Genomic DNA, 20,709 nt, shown 5'->3' with positions numbered 1-20,709 from the left:
CTGTTGGTTATTCTAGGTGCACTTGCTTTGCTTCCAGAACCACTTGGAGACTCATTGATTTCTTTTTTTTTTTTTTTAATTTTTTTTTTTCCCAAAGTTTATTTATTTTTGGGACAGAGAGAGACAGAGCATGAACGGGGGAGGGGCAGAGAGAGAGGGAGACACAGAATCGGAAACAGGATCCAGGCTCTGAGCCATCAGCCCAGAGCCTGACGCGGGGCTCGAACTCACGGACCGCGAGATCGTGACCTGGCTGAAGTCGGACACTTAACCTACTGCGCCACCCAGGCGCCCCAAGACTCATTGATTTCTAATGAAAGAAATATGGAAGTAGAAATCCTGACTGGGCATTCCTAGATTCCATCTAAGTATGTTTAACCTACTTAAGATTATTCAAAAGGAGTGGTGGCTGGAGTTTGCTGTAGCTAATATAGACTGTCTATGTGTAGATATCTGGGGGAATTTTTTGTTTTGTTTTGCCTTTGTTTTTATATTTCTAAAATACAAAATAAGAGAACTTGTTGGGGCAGAAATTTCTTTCAATGTTATAGGTTTAAACTCACAGAATAAATTTTTTCTCTAGAGTAACTCTCGTGATTGCTAGGTAGCCTAAGGTCATTGAGTTTAGTTCTTATACTTCACTTTAAGCCAAGTTTCTATTTCAGTATACAAATATGGGTTTACTGTGGTAAGTTTATCAGGAAACACTAAATTTTATTAATAATTATGAATGGCTAACTTGAGTTTAAATACTACTGAATATATGTGGTTTGATGATGCTGGGCTATGGAACCCTGGATAATCAAACCTAGATATCAAGGTGTAATATCATATTAAAATAGGGACAGACTACACAGGAAGCTTTTTTTCTTTTCTTTTTTTTTTATTTTATATTTTTTAATTTACATCCAAATTAGCATATAGTTCAACAATGATTTCAGGAGTATATTCCTTAATGCCCCTTACCCATGTAGCACATTCCGCCCCCCACAACCCCTCTGGTAACCCTCTGTTTGTTCTCCATATTTAAGAGTCTCTTATGTTTTGTCCCCCTCCTTGTTTTTATATAATTTTTGCTTCCCTTACCTTATGTTCATCTGTTCTGTGTCTTAAAGTCCTCATATGAAGGAAGTTATATGATATTTGTCTTTCTCTGACTAATTTCGCTTAGCATAATACCCTCCAATTCCATTCACATAGTTGCAAATGGCAAGATTTCATTCTTTTTGATTGCTGAGTAATACTCCATACTCCATTGTGTGTGTATGTATATATATATATATATATATATATATATATATATATATATATACCACTTCTTCTTTATCCATTCATCCATTGATAGACATTTGGGCTCTTTCCATACTTTGGCTATAGTTGATAGTGCTGCTATAAACATGGGGGTGCATATGTTCCTTTGAAACAGCACACCTGTATCCCTTGGATAAATACCTAGTAGTGCAATTGCTGGGTCGTAGGGTAGTTCTATTTTTAATTTTTTGAGGAACCTCCAGACTGTTTTCCGGAATGGCTACACCAGCTTTCATTCCCACCAATAATGCAATAGAGATCCTCTTTCTCTGCATCCTCGCCAACATCTGTTGTTGCCTGAATTGTTAATTTTAGCCACTCTGACAGGTGTAAGATATCTCATTGTGGTTTTGATTTGTATTTCCCTGATGAGTGATGTTGAGCATTTTTTCATGTGTCGGTTGGCCATCTGGATGTCTTCTTTGGAGAAGTGTCTATTCATGTCTTTTGCCCATTTCTTCACTGGATTATTGGCTTTTTGGATGTTGAGTCTGATAAGTTCTTTATAGATTTTGGATACTAACCCTTTATCTGATATGTCGTTTGCAAATATCTTCTCCCATTCCAGTGGTTGCCTTTTAGTTTTGCTGATTGTTTGCTTCACTGTGCAGAAGCTTTTTATTTTGATGAGGTCCCAGTAGTTCGTTTTTGCTTTTGCTTCCCTTGTCTCCAGAGACATGTTGAGTAAGAAGGTGCCATGGCCAAGATCAAAGAGGTCTTTGCCTGCTTTCTCCTTGAGGATTTTGATGGCTTCCTGTCTTACATTTACGTCTTTCATCCATTTTTAGTTTATTTTTGTGTATGGTGTAAGAAAGTGGTCCAGGTTCATTCTTCTGCATGTCACTGTCCAGTTTTCCCAGCACACTTGCTGAAGAGACTGTCTTTATTCTGTTGGACATTATTTCCTCCTTTGTCAAACATTAGTTGGCCATACGTTTGTGGGTCCATTTCTGGGTTCTCTATTCTGTTCCATTGATCTGAGTGTCTGTTCTTGTGCCAGTACCATACTGTTTTGATGATTACAGCTTTGTAGTATAGCTTGAAGTTTGGGATTGTGATGCCTCCTGCTTTGGTTTTCTTTTTCAAGATTGCTTTGGCTATTCAGGGTCTTTTCTGGTTCCATGCAAATTTTAGCATAATTTGTTGTAGCTCTGTGAAGAATGCTGGTGTTATTTTGATAGGGATTGCATTGAATATGTAGATTGGTTTGGGTAGTATCGATGTTTTAACAATATTTGTTCTTCCTATCCAGGAGCAAGGAATCTTTTTCTATTTTTTTGTGTCTTCTTCAATTTCTTTCATAAGCTTTATTTAGTTTTCAGTGTGTAGATTTTTCATCTCTTTGGTGAAATTTATTTGGTGAGATTTATTCCTAGGTATTTTATGCCTTTGGTGCAATTGTAAGGAAGCTTTTTATAGAGGCAGCCTACAAAAGGTTACTTTAAAGTAAGCTGGAAACTCATTTATTAAAATAGTCATCAGGTCTTTGATATAGAGGCAGCTCACAAAAGGTTACTGAATAAAATTTTTTTTAATGTTTATTTGTTTTTGAGAGAGACAGAGATAGAATGCGAGTGGGTTAGGGGCAGAGAGACAGGGAGACACAGAATCTGAAGCAGGCTCCAGGCTCCGAGCTGTCAGCACAGAAGCCGATGCAGGGCTTGGACTCACGAGCTGTTAGATCATGACCTGAGCTGAAGTTGGACGCTCAACTGACTGAGCCACCCAGGCACCCCACAAAAGGTTACTTTAAAGTAAGGTGGAAACTCATTTATTAAAATAGTCATCAGGTCTTTGATATGGACCAAAAGATGTATGTTTTAAGTTTTTTTAAAGAGAGATGAAAAGGTTTATTTTTTAAATTTCCTACAAATTCCTTATAATATTTGGAATTTACAGATAGTAAAATTCTGTTTATTTGTAAATTTAGTGTCATAATTTAATAATTTCAAACATATTGAACATGTAATATTTATTGATAGATGGAGTATATTTTCCTTTTTACTAAACTTTCTGTAGGCCCCTTCCTTTCTGTCCTTAATGCCATTTCCCTTGTCCCAAGTCTTTCCACCATCTGGCAGTGATCTTCTGCCACTGGCCCTGCCTAGCTGTATGGGTTGTTAACTTTTTTAGGAAAGTTTTGAGCGGTTTGTTAAGTACAACTAGTATTAAAAATTAAATGATATAAACTTATAATTAAATTACAATAAAACAAAGGGAATAAAAACTCAAAAGTTGGGGTGTCTGGGTGGCTCAGTCGGTTAAGTGTTTGACTTCCGCTCAAGTCATGATCTCATGGTTTGTGGGTTTGAGTCTCGCACTGGGCTCTGTGCTGTCAGCTCAGAGCCTGGAGCTTGCTTTGGATTCTGTGTCTCCCTCTCTCTGCCTCTCTCCCACTCATGCTCTGTCTCTCTCTGTCTCTCAAAAATAAATAAACGTTGAAAAAAAACTAAAACAATATCAGATTCCAAGTCTATATTGGAGGCCAGATCACATGGATATTTACATTTGTCCCTTTTCTCTTTGTTTTAGTTGGACCAGACCAATTTTGAAGAAAGGGTACAGACAGCGCCTGGAATTGTCAGACATATATCAGATCCCTTCGGCTGATTCTGCTGACAATCTATCTGAAAAATTGGAAAGGTATGTTCATACACATTGACCACTAGTTGAAAAGAGAAATTAATACTGTTAATTATTATTAATTATTAATATTAATACTCTAGAGAATAGAGAACTAATCTTTTAGATGTCTTAATTCTCAAAATGTCATATTTACAATAGGAGCATCTTATTTTCTTGCTGAAGTCTTCACCAATCAAAAATTAAACAATGAAGGGTTTAAAAACTAACCATATTTCTGATAAATGACTTTTTCTGAGAAATAATTCTGAGACATTATCTGTCTTTAAAGAACATTAAGTAGATTTTGTGAAGACTGACGTAATATCTATGAAGCAAATTGTGTCTATTTGCCTCCCAAATATTAATATGTGAATAAAAGTGTACATACTTGGAAATCTTAAGGTTATGGCTATTGGATATCAAAGAAATGTAAAAATTTCATATTAAATTTTTTTTAGTGTTTATTTATTTTTGAGAGAGACAGAGATAGAATATGAGTGGGTTAGGGGCAGAGAGAGAGGGAGACACAGAATCTGAAGCAGGTTCCAGGCTCTGAGCTGGCAGCATAGAGCCCAACGTGGGGCTCGAACTCACGAGCTGTGATATCATGACCTGAGCCAACGTCAGACGCTTAACTGGCTGAGCCACCCAGGAGCCCCCCAAATTTCATAGTTTTGAGTACATATTGAATGCTAGGTATAGTATCTCCTCTCAGCTCTTGGAGGAAAACTTCATTATCTCTATCTTGCAGGGAGCAAATTGAGGCTCAGAGAGATGCTGGAATTTTCCAGCTAATGAGTTGACAAAGCCAAGATTCTAATGCAGGTCTGTACTTATAGCCTCCCCAGGATCAGTGCTTCCCATAGAAAAGTTCTCAGAGTTCCCTGTTCTAAGAGTATTAGAATCCTTTCGATTACCAGCAACAGAAACCCAATTAACTAACTTAAGTAAATATAGAGAAATTGTTGGCTTGTGTATCCTACCTGTGTGAAGGGACCTAGGTAGAGAACTGGCATTAGAGACTCAGTGGAACCAGAGACTCAAGGACCACTTGGTGGCATTTACTTGTGCTGGTTTTATTCTCTCAGACCAGATTCCTCCATGCAGTGGGTCCTTAGAACTCTTTGCTCATGTCTTTACAAATCACGGAGAAAAGAGTCCTTTCTCCTTGGCCAAATGTGAAAAATCCTAGAGACCCTAGACCTTAGACCAAAGGAAAAAAAGAAAGAAAAGAAAACAGAAAAAGTAGCTAGTAAATTATTGCCTCAAAAAAGTTGAGACTCATAATTTGTTTACCTTACTTTCACTAAACTCATTTCCCTATAAAAAATATTTTCAAAGCAAAGTAAGATATTCAGCCTTATTTTTTCTTGATTTTATTCAAAGAATTAGGTTAGTGAGAATAATAGATTCATATTTCCAAGATGAAGGACCAATTCCTGTTATTGAGCACTTAGTGTGTATAAGTGCCATGAAAGCAAGGATATTTTTGTTGGCTGGCTGGTTTGGTTTATTTATGATGTATCCCCAAGTGCCTAGACTAGGGCTTGGCATATAGCACATGCTCAATAAACAATTGCTGAATGAATGGGAATTGAATGTGCAATGACCAACATTATATGAAAACCTGTAACACTGTTGCAGAGATAAAATGTGTAAACACAATACAGTGTAGGTGTACCAGCAAGTTCACAATAAAGCAGTAGATATTGAATATCTTAGTTCTGAATAGATGCTAAGGGAAAGATGAATCAAGGAAGGGCTAGGTTAACAAAAATCTGTGTACTCCAGTTCTATTTTCATTTATGGCCAAATAGAGGACACTTGAATTTGTAGGATTATCTGACCTAAGATTGTTCTTCCTGTTTTTATTGTATCCCCCACATCAATTGAATTAAAAATATAACTATTTTTTTTCAATTCAATATCTCTGTGCCAGCATAAGTCCGTAAATTCTTTCTTTTATCTTTATTTTGTATCTCTTTTCACCATATTTATTTCTTTTTTTGAAAAATAAAATTGTTATTTAGAATTTATTGAAACATTTTGGAAGAGTGATATATCATTCATATGTAGTACTTTGTACCTCTGCACCCTTGGAAAGTGACCTGGACTCACATTTCATAACTTCCTTGTGACAAAGGTCCTTAGGTGGTTACCACATAGTTGAGGCACACTGGCCCATCTGACTCAGTTTGTGGCTGTGGCATTGAACCCTCTATATCACTCCTATGTGCAAACTGCACACCCATTCCATGAGAAGCTACAAACTTGATAAGCATAGAGCTTCTTCCTTCATGATTTAACTCTCAGTGTTTGAAATTCTTACTGGGTCTGTTGTGGTGCTACTGAAACCACACTATCTCCTCTCCCTGCTAACTCCTCTCGAGCTATAAAATGTTCAAATCCCAGCCATTAAAATAAATTATCCCACCTTGCCTTTCCTTCAGGTTGCTACTCCATTCTTTTTTCCTTCTCCTCCCCCCCCCTCCTCCTCCTTCTTCTTCTTTTTCCACAGCTAACATTTCTCTGCTCTCCTGGTCTCTCCACTTCTTCACCTTTCCTTTTCATCTCATCTTTCTGAAATATGGTTTCCACATCTACCATGGTGCCAAAATGACATCAATCAGGGTCACCAGAGGTCTCTTAATGTCAAATAAAATGGCATCTTCCTACATGACTTCATGCTGACCTCTTCTTCCCACCTTGAAACCATTTCTCTGGACTGTGTACCACCTTTCTTTCCTGACTTTCTCATCTGACCCATTCTTCCTTTGGAAGAGAGGCTGGGGGCACCTGGGTGAATTGGTTAAGCGTCCAACTTTGACTCAGGCCATGATCTCACGATTCGTGAGTTCCAACCCCATGTCAGGCTCTGTGGTGACACTTGGAGCCTGGAGCCCACTTTGGATTCTGTGTCTCCCTCACTACCCTCCCCCCCCCCCCCCCGCCCCACCGCTTTCGTTCTGTCTGTCTCTCTCTCAAAAATAAATAAAAATTAAAAATACAAAATAAAATTTAAAAATTTAGCTTCTTACCCTGTTGTGAGTCACTGAATGATATGGACAAGAGGCAGGCCCTGCATGTGAGTGAAAGAGTAGATAGATGGGATAGGGCAATTAGGCCTTGTTGGTAGTAAGCTTCTTGGGGGAGCCAGTGTCCATGCACAGACTGCTAGGTTTGCCCTCAAGTTTTAGTTGTGTGGTCTTCCTTTGGAGTAACTTAAAACCAGCTCTGGTAATGGTAGAAGAATAGTAATGGAAAGAGCTCTTAATGAAATGCAAACCCTTTGTCTGGTTCTTGCCTGTGAAACTTTTCATCTCTGTACAGTTTAATAATGAATATCAGGGTAACATTCAGAGATATATTTTAACAACTTGGGAAGAGAAAGAGGGCCTTCATTAACAGAAGTGGCAATAATGTAAATATAATCCACAGATGAATTTACAGTTTTTAAAAGAAAACATTTCTTTGATACCACCTTCTTTCAGACTATGTGGTTTCTATTCCTACCAGAAAATATAGAATTTGATTCTGTTCTAATTTTCTAAAGACTTTTACTCTAATAAATGACTTTAGTAGTTGAAAACGATGTTTGACAAGATTTGTTTCATACCCCTATATTTAAAAACAGAGTCATTCAGACAGGCTTTTCTAATGTTAAATAACAGAAAAATTCACCTGACTTTTTATATTGTTATTTTTTTGACAGATAAATTTTGTAAAATCTACTACAGTTCCTAAACAAGTAAAGATCAAAAGGCAAAGAGGAAAAAAAGTTACATTTTTGTTTATTTTTCACTCTGTCCCAAGCATAGTAATGTATATTCCTAAGAGTCATACTTTACTAATCCATTTCTTGGCACTGCTTTAAGAAGCCCAGAACTTTCTGGGCTTGCCTCTTGTCCATCACATCTGGCCTTGTCATGAAGTCAACTCTTTGAAAATTGATACATAGTGAAGCATCAAATTCTGCCAAACATCTGATGAGTGTTGGTGTTGGAAGGTCTCCACAAGGTTGTTTTTTTTTTTTTTGTCTCTTTAGTCACTTGTGTTAATCACCTTGGATGTCTTTGTGAGAATAAAACTATGTTAAGGGAAATAAAACAACTCAAATATTTGTACATGCAACTTATTGGTCCCACTTTTTATTCTTTTGCAGAGAATGGGACAGAGAACTGGCATCAAAGAAAAACCCCAAACTCATTAATGCCCTTCGGCGATGCTTTTTCTGGAGATTTATGTTCTATGGACTCTTATTATATTTAGGGGTAAGGATCTCATTTGTAAATTCATTATAGATAATAAGTATATTCATTTTTATGATTTTATTAATCTAAAGTAATTATATTCATTTTATGACTAGGGTAATCTGGTGTTCAGATAAGAGGACTAATTCAACTCTAAATACAAAGAAACCACTAAAACTCTAGTAGAGACAAGTAAAAATGGATTAAGATGTCCTGAAACACAGGTGGCAACCTATAATTTAAAATAGGTTCAGCATTAAAAAAATTAAAAAAAAAAGGTTGGGGGTGGGGGCGCCTGGGTGGCTCAGTCAGTTAAGTGTCTGACAACGTCTGAAATCATGATCTTGCTGTTTGTGAGTTTGAGCCCCGCATCGGGCTCTGTGCTGACAGCTCAGAGCCTGGAGCCTGCTTTGGATTCTGTGTCTTCCTCTTTTTCTGCCCCTCTCCCACTCTCTCTCTTTCTCAAAAATAAATAAACATTGAAAAAATAAAAAAATAAAAAACTGGGGATTGAAGATGGCGGCGTAGGAGGACGCTGGGCCCACCTCGTCCCGCTCATGGCTTAGATTCCACCCACATCTGCCTAAATAATCCAGAAAACCACCAGAAGACTAGCAGAACGGACTCTCTGGAGCCAAGCATAGACAAGAGGCCCACGAAAGAGGGTAGGAAGGGCGGAGAGGCGGTGTGTGCTACACAGACTGGCAGGAGGGAGCTGGGGCAGTGAAGGGGCAGCCTGCATGGCAAGACAGAGCCCCCAAGTCTGGCTTGCAAAAGCGGAGGGACTGGACTCCATGAGTTCTGACAGCCAGTGGGACTTAACATCTGGGATGTTAAAAGTCAACAGCTCTGCTCTTGGAGAGTGGGGAGGGTGAGAGGACACCGGGAGGGAGAGTTGCTGAGCCCCGGAAGACAGAGCTCAACTTGGTGGGGAACAAAGGTGCTGGCAAGCACCATATCCCTCTCCCATCCCCCAGCTGAAATCCCAAAGGGAACCAGTTCCCTGTCACTGAACTTGCTTGCACTGCACAAACACCCAACCCTTCTGTGGATCCATTGCTCTGGGTGCTGCAGGGCCCCTCCTGCAGGGGACCACCAACAGCAAAGGGAGCTAAGCCTGCCCCTCCCACTCCTGTGCACCTTGCGGATCCACCCTGGCTAATACACCAGATCCCATCAAAGCAGCATCACAAGCCAGGCAGTGTGCAAGTAGCCCAGACAGGGGCCACACCACTCCACAGTGAGTCCTGCCGCTGGGAGAGGGGAAGATAAGTTACACACCAGTCTATGGTCCCAGCGGTGGGCTGGGGGCAGACATCAGGTCTGACTTCAGCCCCACCCACCAACACAAGTTACTCTGGAAAGCACAGGGGAAGTGCCCTGTAGTTTGGAGCCACTGCAGGGACTACCCAAAATGACGAAATGGAAGAATTCTCTTCAAAAGAAACTCCAGTAAGTAGCGATAGCTACTTAAATCAAAAACGATTTAAGCAATATAACAAAACAAGAATTTAGAATAATAGTCATAAACTTAATCACTGGGCTTGAAAAAAACATAGTGGACAGCAGAGAATCTATTGCTACAGAGATCAAGGGACTAAGAAATAGTCATGAGGAGCTAAAAAATGCTTTAAATGAGGTGCAAAATAAAATGGAGGCGACCACAGCTCAGATTGAAGAGGCAGAGGAGAGTATAGGTGAATTAGAAGATAAAATGATGGAAAAAGAGGAAGCTGAGAAAAAGATAAAAAAAAAAATTCAGGAGTATGAGGGGAGAATTAGAGAACTAAGCGATGCAATCAAATGGAACCATATTTGTATCAGGAATTCCAGAAGAGAAAGAGAGAGAGAAAGGGGCTAAAGGTGTATTTGAACAAATCATACTTGAGAACTTCCCTGATCTGGGGAAGGAAAAGGCATTGAAATCCAAGAGGCACAGAGAACTCCCTTCAGATGTAACTTGAATGGATCTTCTGCACGAAATATCATAGTGAAACTGACGAAATACAAGGATAAAGAGAAAATTCTTAAAGCAGCTAGGGGTAAACATGTTCTAACTTACAAAGGGAGACCAGTAAGAGTAGTGGCAGACTTATCTACTGAAACTTGGCAGGCCAGAAAGGAATGGCAGGAGATCTTCAATGTGATGAACAGAAAAAATATGCAGCCAACATTCCTTTATCCAGCAAGTGTGTCATTCAGAATAGAAGGAGAGATAAAGGTCTTCCCAAACAAACAAAAACTGAAGGAGTTCATCACCACTAAACCAGCCCTACAAGAGATCCTAAGGGGGATTCTGAGAGTGAAATGTTGCAAAGACCACCAAGTACCAGAGACATCATACAGGCATGAAACCTACAGACATCACAGTGACTCTAAACCCATATCTTTCAATAATAACACTGAATGTAAATGGACTAAATGCTCCAACCAAAACACATAGGCTATCAGAATGGATTAAAAAAAACAAGACCCATCTATTTGCTGACTACAAGAGACTCATTTTAGGCTTGAGGACACCTTCAGATTGAAAGTGAGGGGATGGAACTATCTACTATGCTACTGAAAATCAAAAGAAAGCTGGAGTAGTCATATCAGAAAAACTAGACTTTAAATTAAAGGCTGTAACAAGAGATGAAGAACGGCATTATATAATAATCACAGGGTCTATCCATCAGGAAGAGCTAACAATTATAAATGTCTATGCGCCAAATATGGGAGCCCCCAAATACATAAAACTGTTAATCACAAACATAAGCAACCTTATTGATAAGAATGTGGTAATTGGAGGGGACTTTAATACTCCACCTACAACAATGGATAGATCATCTAGACACAGGATCAATAAAGAAACAAGGGCCCTGAATGATACATTGGATCAGATGGACTTGACAGATATATTTAGAACTCTGCATCCCAAAGTAACAGAATATACTTTCTTCTCGAGTGCACATGGAACGTTCTCCAAGATAGATCACATACTGGGTCACAAAACAGCCCTTCATAAGTATAAAAGAATTGAGATCATACCATGTACACTTTCAGACCGCAATGCTATGAAGCTTGAAATCAACCACAGGAAAAAGTCTGGAAAACCTCCAAAAGCATGGAGGTTAAAGAACACCCTACTAAAGAATGAATGGGTCAACCAGGCTATTAGAGAAGAAATTAAAAAATATATGGAAATAAACGAAAATGAAAATACAACAATCCAAATGCTTTGGGAAGCAGCAAAGGCAGTCCTGAGAGGAAAATACATTGCAATCCAGGCCTATCTCAAGAAACAAGAAAAATCCCCAATACAATATCTAATAGCACACCTAAAGGAAATAGAAGCAGAGCAGCAAAGACAGCCTAAATCCAGCAGAAGAAGAGAAATAATAAATATCAGAGCAGAAATAAACGATATAGAATCTAAAAAAACTGTAGAGCAGATCAATGAAACCAAGAGTTGGTTTTTTGAAAAAATAAACAAAATTGATAAACCTCTAGCCAGGCTTCTCAGAAAGAAAAGGGAGATGACCCAAATAGATAAAATCATGAATGAAATGGAATTATTAAAACCAATCCCTCTGAAATATAAGCAATTAGCAGGGAATACTACAAAAAATTATATGCCAACAAACTGGACAACCTGGAAGAAATGGACAAATTCCTAAGCACCCACGCAATTCCAAAACTCAAACAGGAAGAAATAGAAAACTTCAACAGACCCATAACTAGTGAAGAAATTGAATCAGTTATCAAAATTCTTCCAACAAATGAGTCCAGGACCAGATGGCTTCCCAGGGGAATTCTACCAGATATTTAAAGCAGAGATAATACCTATGCTTCTCAAGCTGTTCCAAAAAATAGAGAGGGAAGGAAAACTTCCAGACTCATTCTATGAAGCCAGCATTACTTTGATTCCTAAACCAGACAGAGACCCAGCAAAAAAAAAAAAAAAAAAAAAAGAGAACTACAGGCCAATATCCCTGATACAAAAATTCTCAATAAGATACTAGCAAATCGAATTCAACAGCATATAAAAAGAATTATTCACCATGATCAAGTGGGATTCATTCCTGGGCTGCAGGGCTGGTTCAACATTTGCAAATCAATCATTGTGATACAGCACATTAATAAAAGAAAAGATAAGAACCATATGATCCTGTCTATCGATGCAGAAAAAGCATTTGACAAAATTCAGGATCCTTACTTAATAAAAACCCTCAACAAAGTCGGAATAGAAGGAACATACTTAAACATCATAAAAGCCATTTATGAAAATCCCACAGCTAGTATCATCCTCAATGGGGAAAAACTGAGAGCTTTCCCCCTGAGATCAGGAACATGACAGGGATGTCCACTCTCACCGCTGTTGTTGAACATAGTGTTGGAAGTTCTAGCGTCAGCAATCAGACAACAAAAGGAAATCAAAGGCATCAAAATTGGCAAAGATGAAGTTAAGCTTTCACTTTTTTGCAGATGACATTATACATGGAAAACCCGATAGACTCCACCAAAAGTCTGCTAGAACTGATACATGAATTCAGCAAAGTCACAGGATACAAATTACATTCTTATACACTAACAATGAAGCAACAGATAGACAAATAAAGAATCTGATCCCATTCACATTTGCACCAAGAAGCATAAAATACCAGGAATAAACCTAACCAAAGATGTACAAGATCTGTATGCTGAAAACTATAGAAAGCTGATGAAGGAATTTGAAGAAGATATAAAGAAATGGAAAAACATTCCATGCTTATTTATGGATTGGAAGAATAAATATTGTTAAAATGTCAAAACTACCCAAAGCTATATACACATTCAGTGCAGTGCCAATCAATATTGCACCAGCAATCTTCTTGAAGCTAGAGCAAGCAATCCTAAAATTTGTATGGAACCACAAAAGATCCCGAATAGCCAAAGTAATTTGGAAGAAGAAGACCAAAGTAGGAGGCATCACAATCCCAGACTTTAGCCTCTACTACAAAGCTGTAATCATCAAGACAGCATGGTATTGGCACAAAAACAGACACATAGACCAATGGAAGAGAATAGAAACGCCAGAATTGGACCCACAAAAGTATGGCCAACTAATTTTTGACAAAGCAGGAAGGAATATCCCATGGAGAAAAGACAGTCTCTTTAACAAATGGTGCTGGGAGAACTGGACAGCAACATGCAGAAGGATGAAACTAGACCACTTTCTTACACCACTCACAAAAATAAACTCAAAATGGTTAAAGGACCTGAATGTGAGACAGGAAACCATCAAAACTCTAGAGGAGAAAGCAGGAAAACACCTCTCTGGCCTCAGCCGCAGCAATTTCTTACTTGACACATCCCCAAAGGCAAGAGAATTAAAAGCAAAAATGAACTATTGGGACCTCATGAAGATAAACAGCTTCTGTACTGCAAAGGAAACAATCAACAAAACTAAAAGGCAACCAACGGAATTTGGAAAAGATATTTGCAAATGACATATCGGACAAAGGGCTAGTATTCAAAATATAAAGAGCTCACCAAACTCCACACCCGAAAAACAAATAATCCAGTGAAGAAATGGGCAGAAGACATGAATAGACACTTCTCTAAAGAAGACATCCAGATGGCCAAAAGGCACATGAAAAGATGCTCAATGTCGCTTCTCATCAGGAAAATACAAATCAAAACCACACTCAGATACCACCTCACGACCAGTCAGAGTGGCTAAAATGAACAAATCAGGAGACTATAGATGCTGGCGAGGATGGGGAGAAATGGGAACCCTGTTGCACTGTTGGTGGGAATGCAAACTGGTGCAGCCGCTCTGGAAAACAGTGTGGAGGTTCCTCAAAAAATTAAAATAGATCTACCCTAGGACTCAAAAAATTAAAAATAGATCTACCCTAGGACTCAGCAATAGCTGCTAGGAATTTTCCCAAAGGATACAGGAGTGCTGATGCATAGGGGCACTTGTACCCCAATGTTTATAGTAGCACTTTCAACAATAGCCAAATTATGGAAAGAGCCTAAATGTCCATCAACTGATGAATGGATAAAGAAATTGTGGTTTATATACACAATGGAATACTACATGGCAATGAGGAAGAATGAAATATGGCCTTTTGTACCAACGTGGGAACTGGAGAGTGTTATGCTAAGTGAAATAAGCCATACAGAGAAAGACAGACACCATATGTTTTCACTCTTATGTGGATCCTGAGAAACTTAACAGAAGACCATGGGGGAGGGAAAGGAAAAAACAAATTAGAAAGGGAGGGAGCCAAAGTATAAGAGACTCTTGAAATTGAGAATAAACTGAGGGTTGATGGGGGGTGGGAGGGAGTGGAGGGTAGATGATGGGTACTGAGGAGGGCACCTGTTGAGATGAGCACTGGGTGTTGTATGGAAACCAATTTGACAAGAAATTTCGTATTAAAAAAATAATAAAAATAAAAAAATAAATAAAATGGGTTCAGCAATAAATAAATAAGTAAGTAAGTAAATAAATAAATAAATAAATAAATAAATAAATAAATAAATAAATGGGTTTAGTAAATTTCTTTGAAAATACTTATTTTCTATTATGATCCCAAATCACATTATCTTACTAGTATATGAGATTGCTGATGTTTTTATTTTTTTGTATTTGACTGTAGGATATCAAGACACAGTGTCAGGTCAAATTTAGCCAATTATCCATATGAATAAATGTAATATCTTGCAATCATACCTGCATGCTGAATTTCAAGGAAAAATAGAAAAAATTTAAAGCTTGGCAGCGAGGTACTCTCGTAGTGTGTTTTCTCAATCACCTCTGTCTTCATCAGTAGGAAGAGAGCTCTGTACCTGAAAGCCCCTGGCTTTCTGGTGTTTAAATGTAGTCTGGGATGCTTCCCAGTGCTATTAAATATGACTCAGATATGTTAGTTTTTACATCACCAGAGCATCATTTCAAATCCTTAGTTGTAACCTGTAAAAGGCATGACAAGTTGAAAACTTATTTAGCCTTTAAGTAAAGGCTGTGCACAGTATTTGCTTTGGGATAAGTACCATCTTTATTCACAGGTATTGTATTCATATTGATCTCCATGTATTGGAGAGTTGACAGTGCCATAGTGTCAAGTTGCATGTTTTTAAGAATTTGTAGTTTGTACATACCACTAAAAATACATTTAAAAATTTATCGTGACAAAGATGGTCACATTTCGGTCCAAAATGTTTTGTAATTCTCTTGGCAATCATCTGGAAAAATTCTTCTGGCTTTTGAGTTGATCTGCCATCCATCTATCCACCCATCTGTATCTATCTGTCTGTCAATCTGTCTGTCTGTCTGTCCATTCCTACAGAAACCAACAACAGTTTCAGAGAGGGAAATATTTGGTTCATAAATATAAGTAAGGCAAGTCAAGAATTAATTATCTTTTAAGATGTCATTGAGGTGATTTTTCTCAGAAAGGGTACTCAGAACTTGGGAAACAGTTTTATCCACAGCATCTGGCTCTATTTGACTTATTAAAAAATCTTTTGTTGGTTGTTTTAATGACAATAGTGTATATGTTTGAGTCAGTGTATAGAAGTACAATTCCCTCTGAACATGTATAAGAATGTAACATTCTCAATAAGTTATAGTTGATTGAAGTGAATGACACTTCAAACAATTGTTATGTCATGATCGAGATTGTGGTGAAGCTGAAAATTCTCTTCAGTCATTGTCTCCATCACACTGCTACCATTGATTAATACTGATTAACCTAACATCCTAACGATTGAGCTCCTTTTATGTTCTGCCTGCCTTGTGAAATAATTTATCCAGCATCATCGAAGTTTCATGAGAACAAAAGCACTCATTTAAATGTGATAGTTTAGGTGATACATGAACATATTTATCGAGTGGTTTTTTTGGTCATGTGTACAAAACCAAAAAAATGGCTTGATATAATTTAATGTTTATTGAATTTAATATTTATTGTACCTAATCTATTCTAGGTTCAGCATTAAGTCCTTTATGCAGATTGTCTTATTGAATTCTTCTGGTAACTCCATGGAGCAGATGTTATTACCTCTAATATACAGAGAAGGAAATTATGAAACTTTCCAGAGTACACATATGGTAAATTTGAGTGATAGGTCTCTAGCCCCAAAGACTGTGACCCTTCCACAATATCTGATTATAATTGTTATATAATTATATGTGTAATGATTGTCTTTAGGTCCTCAACAGAATGGTGTCTCTAGTAACCAGCCTCAGGTCTGCTGAGTTTTTTGCATCTTCCTAGGAGACACACGTTGACAGAAGCTTAAAGGCTGAGGGTTCTTCCAGGGTCACCTCAGGGGCAAATCTGAAGAAAGTTTGCAGTAGGGGAACCAACTAGAATCTTCTCCTTTACTTATACTCCAGAGGGAACTGTGTCAAATCCACCCAAGGGCCAGTATTGCCAAGGTAAAACTTAAAAACAAAATTAAGGGGTAGAAGAATGGCATGGGTCTAGATAAGGACTTATTCTTAAACTTCTCAAACTTAAACATATCCCAGCAAAAGGAATCTTAAAGGCTTTCATGGTGTATTAACTACTCTTGAGTGGGAGTGAGGGATGAGGTGCTCTCCAGTAAACATGAACCCTAGACTGCAGGTCTGGAACCATCAGCACGTTCAAAGGGCAAAGTTTACTTCCCCCAGTTCACCTGCTACTGATAACCAACAGAATAATGGTGAGGAAAAGAACCGATGGGAAAAGCAAGGAAAACATGTGCGGTGGGAAGGCATGGAGAGGAAAATTTACATTGGCAATGGTACAGATGTGGTGACACTGGAGGTTTCTCACCCTTGTCACAGAGAAAAGACCTCATTGAGGTTGTGAAGTTTTAAGTAGTGAAAATGTTGAACACTGTAACTCTTAAAGAATTTAGATAACCATGTGGTCATTAAGACGAATGCAGCTTTTCAGCGTACCTAATCTCTTGTCTCTATTCTTTTTGTCACTTACAGAAGAAAAGAAGGGTAGAAAATGTAGCCATTATTATAAGACCTCTGCCTTTTGAAGCAACTTCTACCAGTACCTTAGTATTTATGGTATTCTTTTGGGGCATTCCTTTTTTTTCTCTGCTTGTATCAGCTCAGGGATTTTTCATTCCATTAAATGAGTGAGGATTCTTGAAATTGCTAGAACACTACTCTTGCTAAAAGTGGACATGCTTTCAAAATTACCTGTACATTCTTAGTCCCTCTAAATCAGGATAATTGTGACACAAAGAGTATTCAGTTGTTTTCAGGACTGATAGAAAAAGTGGTGTAAGATTTGCTTTTGACTGTGAAAGGTTAAGAAAAAAAGAAAATGCCATCATCAAGGAGCTTGTATCTCTACAATAGTTGATGTAATTTTAAATCATATTAGCTATGGCCTCTCATCATTAACTATGTACTTGTTTTTTCTTCATCTGACTCAGCAGCCAGATACAACATGGTCTTTCACATTTAAGACTCCTAGCATAGAAGAGAAACTGGCTGTTGAAAAACTGAGCATGAGAGTCAGTTAAGGACAGTGAGAAGCAAGCCAAGTGTCGGGAGTACTGTGAGCAAATTGCTGAGAGAATAATGTTATCCCTTCTTGATTCCTAGGCAGTTCTGGGCATATTGCCATCATCAAAGTGAGATGCATGTCAGTACAACTTGGGTCAAACCTGTTCTATTCATTAGACCCCAAGAAGGTTAGGGACATAAAGGAGAAGTCCTAGTACTAATGTTGATAGAGTTCTCAAGTCCCACGGTCTGTATTGCATAAAACGATCTTTTATCTCTTATGGGTTTTTTTAAATGTTTATTTATTGATTTTTGAGAGAGAGAGAGAGTGCACATGCAAATTGGGGAGGGACAGACAGGCAGGGAGAGAGTAAATCCCAAGCAGGCTTCATACTCAGCGTGCAGCCTGGTACAGGGCTCCATCTCACGACTGTGAGATCAGGACCTGAGCTGAAATCAAGAGACGCTTAACCAACTGAGCCACCAGGCTCCCCTGTCCCTTAAGTTTTAACAAAGACATTGAGTAGGCACTTGAATACAAGCCTACTGCTAAGAAATGGAGAGTGTTTGAGGGAATTCTGCCCACAGATGGTCCCTGGCTTAGGCTCTGACTTATGTATGTTCCTTTCAGATGACTGGTTACCTAAGGACAGCTATCTCCAGCAAATCTCCTTCTTCTAGATGCCTGTTAGGTGGGTCCCCTTTCTCCTCTTCCTTCCCATCCCTACCTCTCCCCATATGTAGCTTCTTCTCTAACCCCAGCAGTGACTTGCATGCTGTACTCCCTAAACTCACCCTATATCCCATTTCTACTCACTACTAGAACCCTCATCTCTAATACACACTTCCTTGTGTTGTCTACCTGAATGAAGGCAATCTACACCTTCCCTCAGTTTCTGTGGTAAGAGTTGGAAGTTCTTGGGCTTTAGATTTCTTTGAATCATAAGGAATTTCTGTATCAGTCTTCTGGATATTTCTGTATCCAGAAGCCCCACCCCAAATATGTGATTTAATTGATTTGGATGGACCTTGGGATAATAGTAGTCTCATTAAGGTTCCCAGGTGATTCTGATTTAGGTAGACAAGGGCCAACATTATTACTAAATGCATCTGATTTTTGCTAGAATGACCCACATTGAGAAAGCATTTTAGTTTGAATTTTTCTTAATGATAATATGAAAAAACTGAAAAACATAAAAATGAATATTAACTCTTTTAATGACATTAGAGCAGTGTTTCTCAAACTTTAATATGCATACCAGTGACCCAGGGATCTAGCTAAGATGCAGGTTCCAATTTAGGAGGTTTTGGGTGAGACCCTAAAATTCTGCATTTCTAAAAGCTCTCAGGTGAAGGCCTTGCAGGGTTGTGGGAGAAGAGAAAGCCTTGGTAGAAGGAATACTGTTGTGAAAAGAGAAGTGGGCAGATTCATGAGGGCCAATGAGCCCTTGAATAAAGTGACAGAACCCACTGGGATGAGAAAGTAGCTAAGGGTTTATTGGGAAATCCCAAAGTAACTAGTGTTAACTCTCCACGTCTTCCAGCGGCGCTCCTCCCAGGACCCCACTGGAGAGAAGCAGATGACAGGATGCATGGAGAGGGCAAAGATATGGTTAAAAGGCACTCTGTTTCTCTTCCAAGATTGCAGCAGAGGGAGATGTTACATCTTTTTCTGTAGGAAATTTGTTACACAGGTTGGTTGGTTTTTTGTGAACAATTTGAACAGAACGGTGCTCCAGGAGCATTTAGTGGTATATGTACTTTTGAAGGCTAACCTAGGAATTCAGTATCACGTCCAGTAGAATACTGTGTCTAAAACCAAATGCATCTCCTGTTCTTCCATGTGAAATTTTGGAACAAAATTGATTTGTAAATTGGGAATTGTTTGTGATCATGTTTTTTTTATTAAAAATTCTTTTAATGTTTATTTATTTTTGAGACAGAGAGAGAGAGTGAGCGAGGGTGGGGCAGAGAGGAGGGAGACACAGAATCCAAATCTGGCTCCAGGCTCTAAGCTGTCAGCACAGAGCCCAAAGTGGGGCTGGAACTCAAGACCTGATCCGAAGTTGGATGCTTAACCAACTGAGCCACCCAAGTGCCCTTGTGATCATGTTTTTTAAGACTTAAACTGGATATAAGGGCATCTAGGACTTCCATTCCTGATAGGAACTTGGTGCATTTTTAGCCCTTGTAGCTAACCAGTATCCAATATGACTAATGAATAAAATATGTTTAAAGTAAAAATATACGTATGTATTTTCTTTTCAAAGATGGGGTATTTTTTTCTTAACTTCCCCAGGGCTTGCTCATGCCCTGTTGCCACAAACTTGTTTTATGATCTTTGGGCAAGTCAAAGAACTTTCCTGGATCTCAGTTTCCTTGAGTATACAGTAAAAGAGGCTGTAGTAAAGTGTATAATGTCTATGATCTCTTTAAACTTTTAAATTATGTGTCCATGAGATGGTTCCTAGAGAAGTGGCATTTATCTTAAATCACAGTGATCTAAACTTAAAACTTGATTTGCTAAGTTGATGTTGAACTAATCATAATCCTTGTACTGATGGTCAGTTGAGAGATAAACAAGTCATGTTATAACATTTCCATTTCGATTTATGGTTATGAATAAAGAGGAAGGCTTTGCAGTCAAATGTTTGGTTTAAAGCCCAGGTTTACCACTTAATAGCTGTGTGACACTGGGAAAGTTATTTAAACTTGAATAAATCCTGGTACATAGCAAGTGCTTCATAAATGATAGCTATTACTGGGGCTCCTGTGTGGCTCATTTGGTTGAGTGTCCGAATTCAGCTCAGGTCATGATCTTGAGATTCATAAATTTGAACCCACTTTGGATCCTCTGTTTTCCTCTCTCTCTGCCCTTCCCCCATTCATATTCTCTCTCCCTATCTCAAAAATAAATAAACATTAAAAAAATAAAAATAATAGGACTCCTGGGTGGCTCAGTCATTTCTCAGTGTATACCTGTGTGTGTGTGTGTATTTTCTTTTATGTTTTTGTTTGCATGTTTTCTTC

General features: G+C 38.4%; 1 protein-coding gene across 2 annotated transcripts in view; it reads left to right on the top strand.

The window, feature by feature from the left end:
• CFTR (CF transmembrane conductance regulator) overlaps positions 1 to 20,709 on the top strand; it is a 189,096-nt gene that overhangs the window by 24,424 nt on the left and 143,963 nt on the right. Inside the window, exons 1-3 of one of the 2 annotated variants that reach the window (XM_086691782.1) lie at positions 3,938 to 3,954; positions 8,099 to 8,207; positions 18,311 to 18,371. Coding sequence is in view for 1 of the 2 variants with exons in the window: in XM_025929698.2 (XP_025785483.1) it covers positions 3,844 to 3,954; positions 8,099 to 8,207 (220 nt within the window). In the remaining variant the exon portion in view is untranslated. Of the gene's footprint in view, positions 1 to 3,843; positions 3,955 to 8,098; positions 8,208 to 18,310; positions 18,372 to 20,709 lie in introns of those variants that run through there. The other variant, XM_025929698.2, reaches the window with a different exon arrangement.

The sequence above is a fragment of the Puma concolor genome, chromosome A2 (genome assembly GCF_028749965.1).
Source record: "Puma concolor isolate L17-30 chromosome A2, mPumCon1.1.hap2, whole genome shotgun sequence".
Taxonomy (NCBI): domain Eukaryota; kingdom Metazoa; phylum Chordata; class Mammalia; order Carnivora; family Felidae; genus Puma; species Puma concolor.
The sequence above is the reverse complement of the archived record's forward strand: the minus strand, read 5'-3'. Positions and strand labels throughout refer to the sequence as shown.